At 41.8% G+C, this 19,766-nt stretch overlaps 1 protein-coding gene across 1 annotated transcript in view; it reads left to right on the top strand.

Annotated features, from left to right (window-relative positions):
* Nucleotides 1-1,077, top strand: part of PRSS12 (serine protease 12) — a 153,031-nt gene extending 151,954 nt beyond the window's left edge. The window contains exon 13 of the mRNA XM_075860584.1: nt 432-1,077. Coding sequence (XP_075716699.1) covers nt 432-739 — 308 coding nt within the window. The 3' untranslated portion in view covers nt 740-1,077. The remainder of the gene's footprint in view (nt 1-431) is intronic.
* Nucleotides 1,078-19,766: the final 18,689 nt, after the last annotated feature.

The following is a 19,766-nucleotide window of genomic DNA, read 5'->3' as shown; positions in this document are numbered from 1 at the left end:
AACCATGATCGATTGGTAACATTTGAGATGTGTACATGAGTAATGCCAGGACGGAATTTTGAGGCCTAGATGACAAGTCATCAATGAACTTTAGACTCTGAGTTTTGTTAGCTGAATATTTTTAAGTAAAATGCATAAATAAATAATTCTCATTGTACAGCTCCTAGACTGACGTTAACTACCATAAAATATCCTTAAAAGCAAGCAGACCTGTCAATCGCAGTAGTGTTTATTATGGAAGTGCATCAGTCACTGACAGCTCCGCTCTGTCAAATGCTTTTCTAAACTATCCTTTTCAACCTCCTGCAGGGACTCAAATCCTTAGAATAACAGCTGTACTAGACAAGCCAGATCTCCACTTGTATGGAATATAATGGATATTAAAACACACTTACCAAACCATAAGCATATTCCTTTGTATGCACTTTTAGGTCGGGCATATTCAAGGACTTTACAGCAAGCTGGAGTGACATTACTACCCAAGCGAATATGTCAGGAGCGATACAGGAGTCGGTTTACGGGAAGGATGCTTTGTGCAGGGAGTCCTCAAGAACAGAAGCACGTGGACAGCTGTCAAGGAGACAGTGGTGGCCCCCTAGTGTGTGAACGTGCGGGTGGCAGCTGGGTAGTGTTTGGGGTAACTTCTTGGGGTTATGGATGCGGGATGAAGGACTCTCCTGGAGTATACACCAAAGTATCTTCTTTTATACCATGGATAAAGAGCTTGACCAATTTATAGACAACTGAAGAACTTAAATGTTTCCAAGGAAGCTAGACCAAATTCTCATGTATGTTACATTGACAACAAGGCACTCAGGAGCTAGGATGGCATAATGTTTCTACCTATGAGCAACTAGTAACTGCTGCATGATACAGACTTTATTACCTTACCTTTAATGGGACTTTAGGAGGGCAATGCCAAATGTCAGCCAGACAGGGTGGACGTTAATAAGGACATTGCCTCAGGCAGCAAACTTTGAATTTAAATAAGCAATTGATGTCATGATGTTCATTTTTTATTGTTGTTATCTAAATGAAAGGTTTTCTCTTGATAAATAGGGTCTGTGATTAAAATTATATGATCTGTATTTATTTTTTACACAAATTTTTTTTTACTGCCGATGTGTCCACCCTTACCTTTTCTTGAATTTGGTTAAGCACTCCAATTCATCATGAAACCAATTCAACACAATATTGTGACATGCTAGTAAAACCCTTGACAGACTGCAATTCACATCACAACCAGTGGGTGGCCACACAGGCACACATAGTATAGACATCTTGTGAGAGAGTGTCACAAAATCATGTTTTGTTTTTTTTTAAAGCCTGTCATCTCGCGCCACATATATCAGGATATGTTGAGATAAGAGAAAAGGTAAGGAAGGACCTATATACGTTGTGGAGTAGGTGGTGGTAAAATTGAAGAATGGATAGTTAATAGTTAATCTATGGTGGGCACCATTAATGGGGTCAATTTTAGTTTTCTTTTACAATTTATACTCATGAGGCCACAAAAACTACAAAAACAATTTGAGCTTGATAACTAAACCTAATTTGACTTTCAAAGGAATGAATAGAGAAACTAACTTCAGGGCCACATAGCAGAAGCTGTAGTATTTGGCTAGTCAGATCAAGGGTCGTGTGATCCAACAGAAGGACTGATCGTAGGCTGAAAATACAAGATGAAGCGCTCAGTCATTTATTTTAAACTCAAGATCGTATATTCCATCGCATTTACAAATGTGGGAGCGCTTTTTTAACTGTCAATGTAAGCATGACTGTCAAAGTCTTGTACATTTTCTACTACATATTTTACAAATGTGTTATCAAATACTTTTTAATGCTACTGACTAGCACTTCACAAGCATCATGTACTGAAAGGTAAATGCTTAAAGGAACACTCTGGTGAATTCATTTATCTAAACTATCTCCTCTAGTTATGTCATGTGACTGCAATGTGACTGCCTGGAGACACACTGATGCAAAATGGCCATGAAAACCTAACAGTTGATCGGTTTTTAAATGCAATTTTTTTCACTGTCGTGTGAATGTAGCCACAGTGAAACATACTATTCACCTATTTGCTCTTTAGTATCTCATTACTGTGCTGAGTAAGGGCCTGTTCATATCAGCGTTTGCCTTACGTTTTTGCTTTCCATTCATCTGTTACGTTTTTTTTCACGGAAACAATAGCATAGTCGGCAGCACTATTGTTTCCATGAGAAAAATGGAAACCAACTGAAACAAAAAAAATACAATGGTGATGCAAACGGAAGTGATGCTTTCCATTTGGGTTTCCGTTCATTGGGTTTCCGTTCATCTGTTCCTCTAAAAGCCCAAACGGAAAGCAAACGCTGATGTGAACAGGCCCTAAAGTATTGTAAAACTTTCAATTAATCAAGGTAAGTTCTAAATATTGCAATTATTAAAATACACTAAACTTAAATAGGCTTTTGGAACCTTTGAGTATGCGTACAAATCATGGTCTATTTCTTAAGATTATGTGGCATGATTTCAATTTACAATAAGTGTCTACATTTAAGATGAATATGGAGAAATGGGTAAAGGTTGCAAGTAAAATTGAGGTTGCCTTCATTTACAACTCTGAACACATATTTGTCAAAGCTGAAGATATTTTAGATTAAGTTGTTAGGGCATGACCACACATGGCGGAATTCCTCCGCAACTGTCCGCATCCATGCCGCACAGAATCTGCGTTGCAGATTCTGCTGCGGATCTGCACAAAATGTGCAGTACATTGATGCGGACTAGCTGCTGCGGACTGCGGGAAAAGTGCTTCCCTTCTCCCTATCAGTGCAGGATAGAGAGAAGGGACAGCACTTTCCCTAGTGAAAGTAAACGACTTTCATACTTACCGGCCGTTGTCTTGGTGACGCGTCCCTCTTTCGGCATCCAGCCCGACCTCCCTGGATGACGCGCCAGTCCATGTGACCGCTGCAGCCTGTGCTTGGCCTGTGATTGGCTGCAGCCGTCACTTACACTGAATCGTCATCCTGGGAGGCCGGACTGGAGACAGACCCAGGGAGTTCTCGGTAAGTATGAACTTATATATTTTTTTACAGATACATGTATATTGAGATCGGTAGTCACTGTCCCGGGTGCAGAAACAGTTACTGCCGATCGCTTAACTCTTTCAGCACCCTGGACAGTGACTATTTACTGACGTCTCCTAGCAACGCTCCCGTCATTACGGGAGCCCCATTGACTTCCTCAGTCTGGCTGTAGACCTAGAAATACATAGGTCCAGCCAGAATGAAGAAATGTCAAGTTAAAAAAGCAAGACGCATCCGCAGCACACATGACATGTGCATGACAGCTGCGGACTTCATTGCGGAACTTTGAATCTCCATTGAAGTCAATGGAGAAATTCCGCCATGAGTCCGCCACTGCTCCGCAACAGACAGAGCATGCTGCGGACACCAAATTCCGCTCCGCAGCCTATGCTCCGCAGCGGAATTGTACGCATCGTGTAAACGAACACTGCTAAATTAAAGTGAAAGTCAATGGAGAAACGGCTCCGCTGCGGATTAACGCTGCGGAGTGTCCGCAGCGGAATTTAAGTGAAATTCCGCCATGTGTGAACCCGCCCTTAGAGTGAAGTAAGATATTGTACGTTCCTAGACCTGTTCAATAACAACTGTCAGGTGTCATTACAGGTCTGACAATACCGCAAGAGCAAGATAGCTTGTAATATTAACAAAGTGACTTAACAACCTGCACAGCCATATAGTTTGAGTCTCTTGAGCCCCAGTGCAAAATATAAAACTGTATCATTGCATCATCACTCTCGACTAGAACGGTTTTATTTATTTAGAGATATAGTGCTATTTTGTATAATTATATTATACAATTAACATCAAGTGTCATTGTATCTCCGCAAGACCCATTTATGGTACGCCAATTCTGTTGTGCAGACTTAGGATATGTTCACACGCAGTGACCAGAAACGTCTGAAAATACGGAGCTGTTTTCAGGCGAAAACAGCTCCTGATTTTCAGACGTTTTTTAACAACTCGCGTTTTTCACTGCGTTTTTTACGGCCGTTTTTGGAGCTGTCTTTCAATGGAGTCAATGAAAAACGCCTCCAAAAACATCCCAAGAAGTGTCCTGCACTTCTTTTGACAAGTCGTCATTTTACGCGCCGTATTTTGACAGTGACACGTAAAATAAAGGCTCGTGGGAACAGAAAATCGTAAAACCCATTGAAAGCAATGGGCAGATGTTTGGAGGTGTAATGCTGCCGTTTTTGCAGGTGTAATTTGATTCGTAAAATGCCCGAATTACACCTGAAAACACTGCGTGTGAACATACCCTAAGGCTGTGTTCACACAGAGTTTTTTGCTGGAGGAAAATTCCACCTGCAAAAACTGCTCCAGAAGTTTTTTGCACAGTGGTTTGACAAAAACTCATCAAAACACTCGTCGAGGCGGTAAAAGAACTCGTTTGCCTCCCATTGAAATCAATGGGAGGCATTTTCGGGTGGTTTTTGACAAGTGTTGCGGAGCGGAGGGCCTTAGGGGCCCGGGTACAGATTCAACCCCTTAACATCCCTTTGCTACAACACCGTATCTGCTTTTGTGTTGCATCGTTGCCCCTTTTAAGGTAAGTTAATGCACCACTTTGATACAAAAAAGTATCGACAGTTCTTTTCACACCACATTACCATGTCCAACAGGTATGGTATTATGTTATACAGTAACAACAATCAAAGGCAGCTTATATATAAGGCAGACAAGTTGTCCCAGTAGGAAATTGTGAAATCATATATACCTCCACCATTTGTGTTATTTCAAGTGACTGTTCTTCAGAAGCTAATAGAACAAATACAGTGTCTTCAAAGAAATCGCATACAATTGCATATTGTGTTTTTGTTCTCATGAATGTCTGATGAATGGTCTTAGCCCTTAGAGATAACTGAATGAGAAATGTGAAAAAATAATAGTTAAGAGATGAATACTTGTTTGGATGAACATTTTTTATTTATATAGTATCAACATATTCTGCAGCAGCAGCAGAATATTCCATCATGCATAATTTACAATCTAATTTCCCAACCTCAAACATATAACAATATTTAACTGACGGTCACCCTATTGCTGTCTTCCAATCATGCATCCAAAGCCATTTTCAAAAGTCACAGGCAGAAAATGTCTGGCTTTTCCTTGCTGCCTTCTTGTGTTCCAACCAGGAGATTTCACTTGAATCGGGCAGTGCTGTAATTCAATACACAGCCCATCGCAAAGATTGTCACAGTTCCTGCGGCAATCCTTATCTCATTAACCTCTTTAAATAACTGACTACTGCCATGAGATCTTAGAATTTGAAGTTAGAAACCCAGTGTCTGCCCCATGTCTTTTCTGTTTCCCCTTAACAATTTTTACCCTCTTTGTTATATCAAAATTGCGCGGGTCTAACTCTCCATCCACATCAATATCCACATCCTATCTGACTTTAAGGGTATGTTCACACGCAGTGACAAAAAACGTCTGAAAATACGGAGCTGTTTTCAGGCGAAAACAGCTCCTGATTTTCAGACGTTTTTGTAGCAACTCGCATTTTTTGCGGCGTATTTTACGGATGTTATTGGAGCTGTTTTTCAATGGAGTCAATGAAAAACTGCTCCAAAAACGTCCCAAGAAGTGTCCTGCACTTCTTTTTAGCGGGCGTCTTTTTACGCGCCATATTTTGAAAGCGATGCGTAAAATTACACCTCGTGGGGACAGAACATCGTAATTCCCATTGAAAGCAATGAGCAGATGTTTGTAGGCGTAATGGAGCCGTTTTTTCAGGCGTAATTGGAGGCGTAAAATGCACGAATTACGTCTGAAAACACTGCGTGTGAACATACCCTAATAGTGGCAGGGTATATATTGTACGTTGTGCTCCCTCCTACGCAAACCTTTTTCTAGGTTGGTGGGAGGAGACGCACGTCTATCCATCTATAAATTTTCAACAACATGTAATTAAATGGCAAAGATATATAGATGATATACTTATATTTTGGACAGGGACAGAAGAAGACTGCAGGACATATATTGAAGAACTTAACAAGAATCCGTGGAACATACATCTTACTGCAAAAATCTCAAAAGAGATGGTCAAATTCCTTGACTTGAAAATCAAAATTCAAGGATCCCGAATACAGACCACCTTGTACCGTAAGGAGACAGCCACCAATAATCTACTACACTACCAAAGTTTTCATCCGCCACACTTGAAAAATGGTATTCCAACAGGACAATTCCTGAGAATCAGGAGGAATTGTAGTGAGGAAAATGATTTCAGATTCCATGCGAAGGATCTGAGTAAAAGATTTAAATCAAGAGGATATCCCCAAAAAGTCATCTCCAGGGCATTCCTAAAAGCAGCAAAGAGTGATAGAATCCAAACATTTATACCCAAATATTGGGCTAAAGATAACAAACCAAGGATCATCACGGCCTACAATAGTCAATGGAAGGACATCACTAAAATATTGAATAGAAATTGGAATATTCTATTATGTGAACCTAAGCTCATACCACATATCACCGAGAGACCCCTCTTAACAGCGAGAAGAGCCCGCAATTTGAGGGACAGAGTAACAAGAAGTCATTTCTCAAGACCGACGGCACGATTAGGTAGAGGGACTAAACTCATAGGCTCATATGCATGTGGTAATTGCAATATATGCCAATTTGTTAATCCTAGTGATGTATTCATGGATCCAATTGACAAAAAGCAATACCCGCTTAAGTCATATATTAACTGTCGAACAAAGAATGTCATTTATGCAATCACTTGCTCCTGTCCTAAGGTTTATATAGGTCAAACTAGCCAAGAATTGCGCAAAAGAATACAGCATCACCTGTCAACCATCAGACTGGCAGATAGAGATGCCAAACAAAACAAGATCTTGACCTCGGTGGCCTCTCATTTTCTGCAAGTACACAAAGGTAAGACCTCCAGTTTCAAAGTTATTGGTCTGGAACACATGCAGACAAATATTAGAGGGGGCAATATAGTCCCCAAACTTCTGCAATGTGAAGCAAGGTGGATCTTTAATGTCAAATGTATGTCCCCCTAGGGGCCTAAATGAAGAACTATTATATACCGGATTTTATAAAGTAATGAGTCACTTTTTTCACACATTATTTTAAACATATTTCCTTATATGCTAAGTTTGCACGGATCACATATTTGGTTGTTCACATTATTTATATTATTACCCATGAGTGACCTATATGCTCAAATGACTTATTTAGGTCTCTTACATTTTCTAACATTTTTTAATACATATATATTTTGTCACGTTTTTTTCTTGATGTCAGTCACTATTATTTTTTATTTTTTTTAATCATCACGTAGCACATCACCTATCTGGTATCGGTCCATAATAGGCAAAATGTGGAAATTTGAGACCTTGGTATTGGGGCCAATAACCAGTTGTGTTCTTTTTCCTTAGATGTCATCCATGCACTCCGGCCGTCTTAGGGGTCCCGAACACCATAAGAGAACGTCTAAATATAAAAAAGAAAAAGAGAGAAAAGCAAAAAGAATATACCGTATAATAATTTGATGTTTATTTTTTCACATCTATATATATATATATATATATATATATATATATATATTATCCAGCATAAGTCAGCTGATTTTTCTCCTTTGAATTTAACCAGAATTTTACACTCTATTGAAACAAATATCAATGTACATTTTCTAATACAACATTTTTGTATGAAATCTACATTATATCTGCACATGATATGTGTAAATTAATATATCCATGGTCACAATTCATTGCTACCATGGTAATTATTTCATCAGTGTTTGATATACACAGCCATAACATGCACCTTCCTGGCCTCCCCGGCCCCATTCATTCTGAATCCACTCCTTCCCTCCCAGTGAACCGCGCACGCGCGGATTACCGTATCATGTTGACATGGTTGCAGTCCCGACGCGTGCGAACAGAGGATAATCACACGTCATGATTTCATGGCGTTCTCAGCCCTGCTGGGCGCACTGCGCGTGCGCCGGGGCCGCCATTAGGTGCACATGCTGTAGGCTTCGGCGCCTGCGCACTGCGCACCGGTACATGGGCAGTTGGGCCATCTCATCTGTTCACTCGCAGCAGGAAGTGAGGTAAGTGCGTTCCAGGGTGCACACCCTTGCACTCTTAATTACTATCCACTTACTATTTAATATAAAAACACTACACGCTCATATATAAACTAACCACTGAGGAAGCCACTTTGTGGCGATACGCGTGGGGCTCTCAATACCCTTTTCCCCTCATGGTTTGAGAAACAGGACATGCTGATCTGATGCCTATCTGATGCAACATTTTATACACCATTTTTTCAACATTTCATGCATTGAAAGCCTGTTTTTGGGGGTTTAGGTGAGTGTGACGGGGTTGCAATTTGTTAGCCACTTATCATGGTGGTATCCCCCTCCTAGTGATATTTATATGGCATTCTCTATGCTATTTTTAATTGTTTTTAACTTCTGTGTAGTGTACTAAATTCAATAAATATAAAAAAAATGTGTATGTGCATATGGTTAGCTTTCTGACAGATACGTTGTTGCCTTATACATACCCATTTTTGTGGTTCTAGTTGCAGGGTATATATTAGCATCTCCTAACTTTTACATTTTATAAACTGTACTGGAAAAAAAGCTGGAATTTGATTGGTTGGTAGTAATCATTTTAATTCATGAGCCAAAACGTTCCTATTATAATGCTGAGCGTGGAAGAAAGCGTCATCAGCAGGGCATCAGCATAGATATGCAGCTGACACCTGGCCTGGAACTTTAATTGTTGACCCTCTGTCACAATAGTATGTTAGTAAAAATTTTTTAACACTTTCTAAAAACACATTAACCCCTTGGTGCACCTTGACATAACAAAATGCCAAGGGCCTGAGGTAGTTTGGACACAATTATGCTCATTTACATCACCGTAATAGACAGCAGTACTCCTACGACAACTGCCAGGATCTGTGAAAAATCCAATACTACCAGTGATCGCCGTCAATCACCTGATCACCTGAAAAAGGTCCCTATTGGCTGTCTCTTGTAAATTCCTGTTAGAGCATAAGAGTGGTATGCCCTAATGGGTGTATGTGCATATTTTTTATTTTTTTTCAACTGTAGTCAATATTTTAGTTCACTTTTATCATATATAGGATGCCGTAAATGTAGAACCATTATTTCATAAGGATGAGATATTCTATTTCATATTTGTATTACTACTTGATGACATAAATGGCTTCACAGTGATACAACAATAATAAACTGTATCTGTCAACCTGTTGATGATAATAAACCTGTAGTGTGAAATAGAATAGAATATTTGATTTAGCAATACACTAAATATATAAATATTTATATATTTATATCATATTCAGTATTATCAGTATCATTATAGTATATTCATTTTTTTTCTTTATTTTTACATGCAAATATGTTTTAATACAATAACTTGTACATTATACCCTCTTGGTCTATGTCTTACCCACACCCAACCCAAATTACAGGAGAGAGAAAAATAAAAAAATAATCCTTTCAATGACAACAAGGATTCCACTTTTTATTACAATATCTTCTCTACATGGACTATTTCCTTTCTCTAAAATAAAAAAATGATTTACAGACCTGGTCCATTCCTTGTATGAATCAATTTCTTGGCCAGATATAGTAGCTGTCCGATAGCTATATTTTTAATGCTATTAGACAGGTCTCCCATAATACAAACCTCAATTTCAGGCAAAATGTTAAAGGGGAATTCCAGTGAACAAGAAAACATAAATGCCATTAATCGATTTCTCAGCTGTTTTTTGTTTTCTCTGACATGTTGGAGTAGAAATTTTTAAATTTCTTCTTTGCTTAGTAAGTTTTCGTTCCCAGACTGCAAACCATCCAAACTTCTAGTAATAGGGTGATCCAAAAGATGAGGGTGCATCGCTCCAAACTACAAAGACTATAAAACTTTGCAGCATATCTGTCTCACAGCATTACTCCCACCTCAATCTCCAGTTCTCCACCCCTTTGTTTAATGTCTTTTTTCCCTAACACCCTCAGTATCTTTTTTCCTGCTCTCTACACCTTAAGGGTATGTTCACACGCACTAATTACGGACGTAATTCGGGCGTTTTTGCCCCGAATTACGTCTGAAAATAGCGCCTCACTAGAGTTGACAAACATCTGCCCATTGAAAGCAATGGGCAGACGTTTGTCTGTTCACACGAGCCGTATATTTACGTGCCGCTGTCAAATGACGGCGCGTAAATAGACGCCCGCGTCAAAGAAGTGACCTGTCACTTCTTTGGCCGTAATTGGAGCCGTTATTCATTGACTCCAATGAATAGCAGCGCCAAATACGTCCGTAATAGACGCGGCGTTCAAGCGCCTGCACATGCCGTTACGGCTGAAATTACGGGGATGTTTTCAGGCTGAAACATCCCCGTAATTTCAGCTGTTACGGACGCCCTCGTGTGAACATACCCTAAGGGTCATCACCATCAACTGCCACGATTTCCTGGTCTATAAGAAGGCCCCTGGACTTCTAATCCTTGCCTGAGCGTTGTTAGTCTTTCCCAGTCTGTCTCGCAAATGGTTCCTTAGTGTCTCCCGTTCCAGCTGTTACCCGTGCCCTGTTACCGTTCCTGTATTCCGTATTGTTCCTGTGCCTACCCGCGTTCAAGTGTCATCTGCCACGTCAAGTGCCATCTGCCACATCAAGTGCCATCTGCCACGTCAAGTGTCTTCTGCCACGTCAAGTGCCATCTGCCACGTCAAGTGCCATCTGCCACGTCAAGTGTCATCTGCCACGTCAAATGTCCACCGCTTCATCGGACACTGCCCGCCACGTCTGGCGCCACTTGCCGCACCTGCCTCCATCCGTGCTGAAGCCACAGCCACCGCCCGGACTATTTCAGGTACCCAAGCATTACTGTCTGCCGTTTACTTCTGCTTAGACTGTGACCTGGTCAGCTGCCTCCCCGCTACGGCGGAGCGGCCTAGTGGGTCCACAAACCCTGTGTCCGTGACAGTACGCTCAGGCCATGGAACCCGATTGCCAGCCCAAGTCCCCAGTACAGAAAATTCAGACAGAGATGCATGACCTACGCACACGTCAGGATCAACTCCTTGAGGCGGGTTATTCTATTCTGGTCCGCCTGGATCTACTCGCTGTTCCACCCCCGGTTCTTCTTCCTGAAGCTGTTGCCGTGCCACTGCTTGTTGCTCCCCCTGTTTGTTCCAGATCCTCAGTTCCTCTGCCTCTTCCTCCTCGCTACGACGGTGACCCCAGAGCATGTAGAGGATTTCTCAATCAATGCACGGTGCATTTTAGGCTACGGCCTCATCTCTTCCCCTCCGAGGAGGCCAAAGTAGCGCTTATTATATCACTCCTCGCTGGCAAGGCCCTCGCATGGGCGAACCCAATCTTGGAGCAACAAGGACCTGTATCCTCGGACCTAGCCTTGTTCCTGCAGTCCTTTCGTGTCGTGTTCGAGGAGCCGGGTCGAATATCCTCTGCCGCAGCCACTCTGTTGACCCTCAAGCAAGAAGGCTCCACAGTAGGGGAGTATGCTATCTCCTTCCGTACCCTAGCAGCCGAGCTGGCATGGAACAATGAGGCACTGGTGGCGACCTTCTGGATGGGACTATCCTCTCACATCAAGGACGAACTCGCAGTCCGCGACCTTCCTTCTACCTTGGATGCTCTCATCCTGTTAGCCACCCGGGTTGATATGAGAATCCGGGAGCGCTCTCTAGAGGTTCGTCAGGAGAGCCAGGCCCACAGACCAGCACCCTCTGCCCAGAGACCACTATTGTCCACTCCTAGTGCGCTACCTGAAGAACCCATGCAGGTAGACAGAGTCCGGTTATCTGAACAGGAGAAGCAGCACAGACGCTCCTCTGGACTTTGTATGTATTGTGGCCTCAAGGGTCATTTTGTGCGCCAATGCCCACAGAAACTGGGAAACTCCCGTACTTAGGGTTGGTTGGAGAGGCAACTCTAGGTGGAACGTCTCCAAACGTTAAAACCTCTTCCAAATTATCGATACCTGTGGCCATCGTCACCGGAGAGACATCACATCCTTCCTCCGCCTATCTTGACTCTGGAGCGGCTGCTAATTTTATCCACCAGGATCTAGTGGATCGGTTTCAACTACCCACAGTCCGTCTGGAGAGACCCCTGGCAGTTGCTTCTGTGAATGGTCTACTGTTGCCTGATCCGATCATGCTCATCACTGAGCCGTTGACATTACGGATCGGAGCTCTTCACTCAGAACAGATCTCCTTCCTGGTACTACCCAAGGCTATCAATCCTATCCTGCTGTGTCTGCCATGGCTCCGTCTACACGCCCCGACACTCGACTGGAGTTCTGGAGAAGTTCTTCAATGGGGTTCCAGATGCCATAGCCATTGCCTGTCACAAGTCCGTCCTGTTGTGCCCCCTCTGCCTCAGTCACTCTCCGATCTACCTTCTCAGTATGCCAGTTTTGTGGATGTCTTTTGCAAACGAGAGGCTGGTACGTTGCCTCCACATCGGAATTATGACTGTCCCATTGAACTGGTTCCCAATGCTTCTCTTCCCCGTGGACGAGTATATCCTCTCTCCTTGTCAGAGACTTTATCGATGTCCGCCTATATCATGGAGAACTTGGAGAGGGTTTTTTTTCGAAAATCTTCCTCCCCGGCCGGGGCAGGATTCTTCTTCGTTAAAAAGAGAGATGGATCTCTCCGACCCTGCATTGACTACCGTGGTCTCAATCAGATTGCCACTTATTTCCGAGCTGTTTGATCGCATGCGAGGAGCCAAAATTTTTTCGAAGCTAGATCTGCGGGGGGCCTATAATCTAATCCGGATTCGCCGGGGTGACGAATGGAAGACGGCATTTAACACCCGCGATGGGCACTACAAATACCTAGTGATGCCCTTCGGACTGTGTAACGCTCCCGCAGTATTTCAGGAGTTCGTTAATGACATCTTCCGAGATCTCCTCTATATGTGTGTTGTAGTTTATCTCGATGATATTCTAATCTTCTCCCCAGATCCGATGACCCATCGGAGGCATGTTCGTCAAGTTCTTCTGCGACTAAGAGAGAATCGCTTGTATGCCAAATTAGAGAAATGCACCTTTGAAAAGAGGTCTTTGCCCTTCCTGGGCTATGTCATCTCGGATCAAGGCCTTAAGATGGACCCTGAGAAGTTAAAGTCTGTCCTGGAATGGCCACGTCCTCAAGGCCTAAGGGCTATACAACGGTTCCTGGGTTTCGCCAATTTCTACCGGCAGTTTATTCCGAACTTTTCTTCTCTGACGGCCCCCATCTCTACCCTTACCAAGAAGGGTGTGAACGCCAAGGTATGGACTCCAGAGGCAGAGTCCGCATTCATTAGCCTCAAGAAAGCCTTCACTTCAGCTTCGATCCTCCATCACCCTGACGTATCTCGGCAGTTCTCACTGGAAGGGGACGCTTCCTCTGTTGGTGCAGGCGCACTTCTGTTCCAGAGGAGCTCCAAAGGAAAGGCACTAGTATGTGGCTACTACTCAAGACTGTTTTCCTCTGCTGAGCGCAATTATTCCATTGGAGATCGGGAGCTACTGGCTATCAAATTGGCCCTGGAGGAGTGGAGACATCTTCTGGAGGGCGCTGCTCACCCCATCCTGATCTTCACCGACCACAAGAATCTTACTTACCTTCAATCCGCTCAAAGACTGAATCCTCGTCTAATTTCTGCTCCACTACCGTCCCGCTGACAAGAATAAGAATGTGAGGGCCGATGCCCTGTCCAGATCATTTGAGACGGAATACACGGTGGAGTCTCTTCAGACGATCATAGACCCATCCTGCGTTGTCACCGCCAATCCTCTGCAGCTTAGAAATATCCCTCCGGGGAGAACTTTTGTTCGGTTGGCAGACAGAAAAATAATTCTCCGCTGGGGACACAGTTCTAAACTGGCTGGGCACGCTGGTGTCCGTAAAACCCAAGACCTCATAGCTCGTCACTTCTGGTGGCCCACGCTACCTAAGGATGTTCTGGACTTTGTCTCTGCTTGCACGGTGTGTGCCTCTAACAAAGTGACTCACAGCAAGCCTGCCGGCCTGCTTCAACCCCTGCCTGTACCCAGTGCCCCCTGGCAGCACATCTCTATGGACTTCGACACGGACCTTCCTCTCTCAGCAGGATGCAACACCATCTGGGTGGTGGTGGACCGGTTCTCTAAGATGGCACATTTTATCCCGCTGACCGGCCTACCCTCTGCTCCTCGACTGGCAAGTCTCTTCATTCAGCACATCTTCCGCTTGCATGGCTTGCCTCTTCACATTGTGTCCGACCGGGGGGTTCAGTTTACCTCTAAGTTCTGGAGAGCCCTCTGTAAACTCCTGGATGTGAGTTTGGACTTTTCCTCTGCATATCACCCCCAGTCCAATGGGCAAGTTGAGAGGATCAACCAGATCATGGAAAATTATCTCCGCCACTTCATCTCTTCACAGCACGATAACTGGGTACAGCTTCTTCCATGGGCTGAGTTTTCTTACAATAACCACACAAGTGAGTCCACCACTTCCACTCCGTTTCACATAGTGTACAGTTAACATCCCAGAGTTCCTCTTCCTGGTTCAACTTCATCTCAGGTACCCGCTGCTGACTCTGCATATGGGGACTTCCTGCAAATCTGGCAACAGACCCGGTCCTCTATTTTGCTGGCGGTCGATCGCATGAAGCGAAAGGCAGATACCAAGAGAAGAGAGCCGCCTCAGTATCTTCCGGGGACTAAAGTCTGGCTGTCCTCTCGGAACATTCGTCTGGCGCCACTTGCCGCACCTGCCTCCATCCGTGCTGAAGCCACAGCCACCGCCCGGACAATTTCAGGTACCCAAGCATTACTGTCTGCCGTTTACTTCTGCTTAGACTGTGACCTGGTCAGCTGTCTCCCCGCTACGGTGGAGCTGACTAGTGGGTCCACAAACCCTGTGTCCGTGACAATAAGATATTCAAGTCATAGTCATCATTTGTCAAGTACATCAATATAAATATACAGCTATCTTAAAATAGTGACATCTCCAAGTCAGTTGTCATAGGGCGAAATTGGCATCCAAATTGTCCATGGGAATCCCGGAAAAGAAAGAAAAAGACCTCAACGGTTAGGGTAGCAACATTGATCTGTATCTCATCTGTATAACGAGAAATATATTATTAAAATCAAGAAATATAAAGATACAAACTAATTACATTTTTTTTACATTTTTAAACCCAACACCACTAAAATTGGGCAGACAATCAGAGGAAAGCAGTGAAACCGGTGAAATCTGTCTTTCAGTTCTTCTGATCGGATTTTGAAATCTTCGGGAGTCGAACAGATCTTCTTAACACGAAGAAATTGGCCAGTTGAAATTGCTTCAATTACGTGTCGAGGATGTGACGAGGTTGCGTGTAATAGAGAATTGATTGATGTTGTTTTACGATAAAGATGTCTGTAAGAAACCATTAGAATCTTGTTTAATGATAATGTCTAGAGATGAGCGAACTTATGAAAAGTTTGGTTAGTTCGCCGAATTTCACTAAAAAGTTCGATTCGGAACGAACTAGTTCTGACCGAACCTGTAATTTCCGTGTGCCGAGCATGGTACTGTCCAGGGTGCTGAAAGAGTTCATGGGCTGCACTAACTCTTTCAGCAACCTTGACAGTACCATGACAGATTCACCCAAAGGGGCTATAGCCACCGGAATATTCGCAAAGCACATCACCGAGCCCAACAAACCCCACGCGACCAACTTCTTAAAACATCTATTAAAGATCAACATGAACGCAAGGTGAGATTTGTTACAACATACAACTCACGTTGGGTTGAAATGCGTAACATCTTGAACAAATTGTGGCCAGTTTTGTTAACTGACCCAACATTGCAAAAGATACTGCCTGATTACCCTGCTATGGCACCTCGTAGAGCACGCAACTTGCGTGACTCTATAGTACATAGCTACCTTACACCTACCGAACCAGGAAAAATCTTCGGCACCAAAGGCCCAAAGTGGGGCTGCAAGCCATGTGGAGATTGTTTAAGCTGCCCTAACATTGAACGCTCTCAATTTTTTAATGACTCCGGGGGCAGGAACCAATTTAAAATTTGTTGGCCAATCACATGTAGAACCAAGGGAGTAATCTATCATGCCACCTGCCCATGCCCAAAAATATACATAGGCATGACTACTCGTGAATTACGTATTCGAGTTAGGGAACATGTCAGAAATATTGAAAATGCCAAAACAGAACTAGATATTGAAGCTTTAAAAACAATTCCTAGACACTTCTGTTCCCATCATGCATACGACTCCAAACTTTTGAAAGTGAGAGGTATTCATCATATTAATACTAACATGAGAGGTGGCGACCTAAAAAAACGTCTCTTACAAAAAGAGTGTAAATGGATCTGGAAACTCCAAACGATGTTCCCTAAGGGTCTCAATGAAACCACCGGTTTCTCTGCTTTCCTCTGACTGCCTGCCCAATTTTAGTGGTGTTGGGTTTAAAAATTTTAAAAAAAATTTATTAGTTTGTATCTTTATATTTCTTGATTTTAATAATATATTTCTCGTTATACAGATGAGATACAGATCAATGTTGCTACGCTAACCGTTGAGGTCTTTTTCTTTCTTTTCCGGGATTCCCATGGACAATTTGGATGCTAATTTCGCCCTATGACAACTGACTTGGAGATGTCACTATTTTAAGATAGCTGTATATTTATATTGATGTACTTGACAATTGATGACTATGACTTGAATATCTTATCATGTTACAATGTTTTGATATCTGCGCTAAGATATGCGATTTATTAATCTAATTCATATACGATTATAATACTCAAAGATATTGACATTTCTTTTGTCTAGTTGATTTCCAATGTATATTCAATACATACATTGCCTTTGGAAAGTCATAACATTTAAATGGTGTAAACCATATACTATTGAATAACCAATTATATGACTCATCTATACACCTATACATAGAACTATATTAATGGATATACATAACTCAAATTATTTATTTATATTACTTTATATCCGGTTTACATTATATTAATGTTTGCTCATTGACAACATTGATATCACATTTTTAATATTTCTTTTTTTATTATATGTGTTGATACATGGACAATATATATATTCTGCAATACACCATACATTGTGTTTGGTGACTATTTATTTATATAGTATATCAAATTATTTATCTATATGTATTTGTCATCACCTAACTACATATTTATTTTTGTATCTCTATATATATTAAATTAAAAATAAATTATTTATGTACATCTTATTATTCATTTATTTTGTATCACATTAGCACCTATTTTAGTTATTCCGTGTTTTCGTCGTGGCACCTTTTTTCATTCAACTATTGTAGTTGATCTTAATTCACATTGCAGTCTGACATGCATGTCTATATATATTTATGTGTATGAATACATTATGACACTTTTATTCTTCCACACTTTTTAGCACCAATATTTCCTCTTATATATTTTATGTTTATATATTCATAACTATTAAACGAGAGTTCATCTTTATCATATTCATCATTTCACACCCTTTCTTTCATATTATATATATTTTTATTCACTACACACCCACCATTTTCCCTTCAAGCATATTCATTCCATGTTGTCTCACTTATTCATTTGTTAATTATATGTAATTATGTGCACATTGTCAATCATATACTTAATCTGGTCCTTTTACACTTTTTTGATCCATGTTCACACAATATGCGATATTCACTGTTATGCACTGTCATAAATTAGTATTTACCATGTATTTGTAATGTAATCCGAGCTGAGTACAATAAACTCATTGATACTGCATGTATATACCTACAATTATAGGTGCACTATCCCCTATATCACTAACGTACTTTGTAAACCTGTATCGGTGCTGTTTCACAATGTACTGTTGTTCTTTGTACCTCACCATGTGTGGCTTGTTCGTCCTGTGTCGCTCTCTCATTGGCGGCTGGTGTCCGGCCCCCGTCTTCGTCACCCATGGCGTGTCTCCTGCTTGATCCACGTGACCCAGTCATTCTGACTCGGTCGCGTGTTTCCGGCTAGGGCTCTCCGCTGCTGGCGTCGACGTGGGCGCGGCCTCCTTGACCCCCAGGAGAAAGCGACCTGTAATCGTACAGGACGACTAATCTTACTATTCAGCACACTTGTCAGGTAAAATAAGCTCAGTCCATTGGCTTGTCCCCATATAAAGCACCTCTGACCTCAACCTGACACCACCCCCAGACGAAGGCATTAGCGCCGAAACGCGCGTTGGGGTGGAGCTCAGTTGTGGTTACTCCGTCTCTCGATTATGGGTATGTCAAACTCTTATACCATATTCTAATTCTTTGTGTAATATGCTCCTCTATCTTTGATTTTTTCGCATGCACAGTATATGTATGGCACACAGGCTTTCATGTCATGACTATAACACTAGCCATTACTTGAAATGGCTTTTAGATGTTTATTTATGTTTTCATTACATCTATTTTTTGCCTCTGTGCATGTGTATATACTTGTTTCATGTAATTAGGTTGATTACTTTATAATATCATCGTACACATATTCTATACCATTTCAATTGGGGGATTCACACATGTTTCATGCACTATTTGTGCACATTTAGGCTAATCCCCAGCTGAGTATCCATGTTTTTACTGTTGGCCTATGGATTCTTTTATTATTGTATAATTAATTATGTGAATAAAATATTTTTGTATTTTCAATACTTCTTTGTTTCCCAGCATTCATTTTTTCTCTTTTGGTTCTATATATTAAGCCCGTGTGGTCTCAATGTATTCAAAAGAAATATCGACTTTAACTCACATTTATGAAGTGCCATAAGCCTGTCACCACACTGATAAGATAGGGGAACATGATCCAAGATCATGAATTTCAAATCTTTCTCAGTGTGGCCCTGTTCTGAGAAATGTATGGACACAGGTAAATCAAGTTTTCGATTTATAATAGAAAAACGGTGGTTGTTGAGGCGTGTCTTCATCTCACATGTGGTTTCCCCCACATACAATAGTTGACAGGGGCACCACAATACGTAAATCACCCAACTAGAATCACAGGTCAATGTATATCTAATGTCGTGATACCCGTCTCTGGATGCATATAAGTACCACCTCTATGCATAAACGGGCAATTAACACAGTTGTGACAAGGAAAACTGCCAGGTTTGAGAGGCCCAATTAAAGTCTGTGTCTGGCCCCCAAGAGGCTTTTTAACTCGGGATCTAACCAATTTGTCTCGTAAGTTGTGCGATCGTCTATAAGACATAAGAGGAGCATTATTCAACTCGTCTATGTGGCTGTAATTATTTTTAATAATAGACCAGTGTTTATTCAGGATTTTAGATATGTCACCACTAAGATCACTGTAAGTAGAGACAAAAGGAATTATTTTTGATGCAGAGCGATTAGATTTAATAAACAGATCCTGTCTAGGTGTAGAAAGAACTTTGGTTCTATGTGCCTGTAGTAGTTACTTATGTAGGTATCCCCTCTGTAGAAAATTCAAAGTCATCCTTTCTAATGACTGATCCAGATCTAATTGACCCTCAACAATGCGCTTCACTCTTATCATTTGGCTGATGTAGTAATTCATGCAAAAGGAGCCCCGACCAAGTATTGAGTGAATATACTGTACATACTTTTCAGTAGGCCAACATTTCGGTATTAAAAACTATTTTT

The sequence above is a fragment of the Rhinoderma darwinii genome, chromosome 1, assembly GCF_050947455.1.
Source record: "Rhinoderma darwinii isolate aRhiDar2 chromosome 1, aRhiDar2.hap1, whole genome shotgun sequence".
Taxonomy (NCBI): domain Eukaryota; kingdom Metazoa; phylum Chordata; class Amphibia; order Anura; family Rhinodermatidae; genus Rhinoderma; species Rhinoderma darwinii.
The sequence above is the reverse complement of the archived record's forward strand: the minus strand, read 5'-3'. Positions and strand labels throughout refer to the sequence as shown.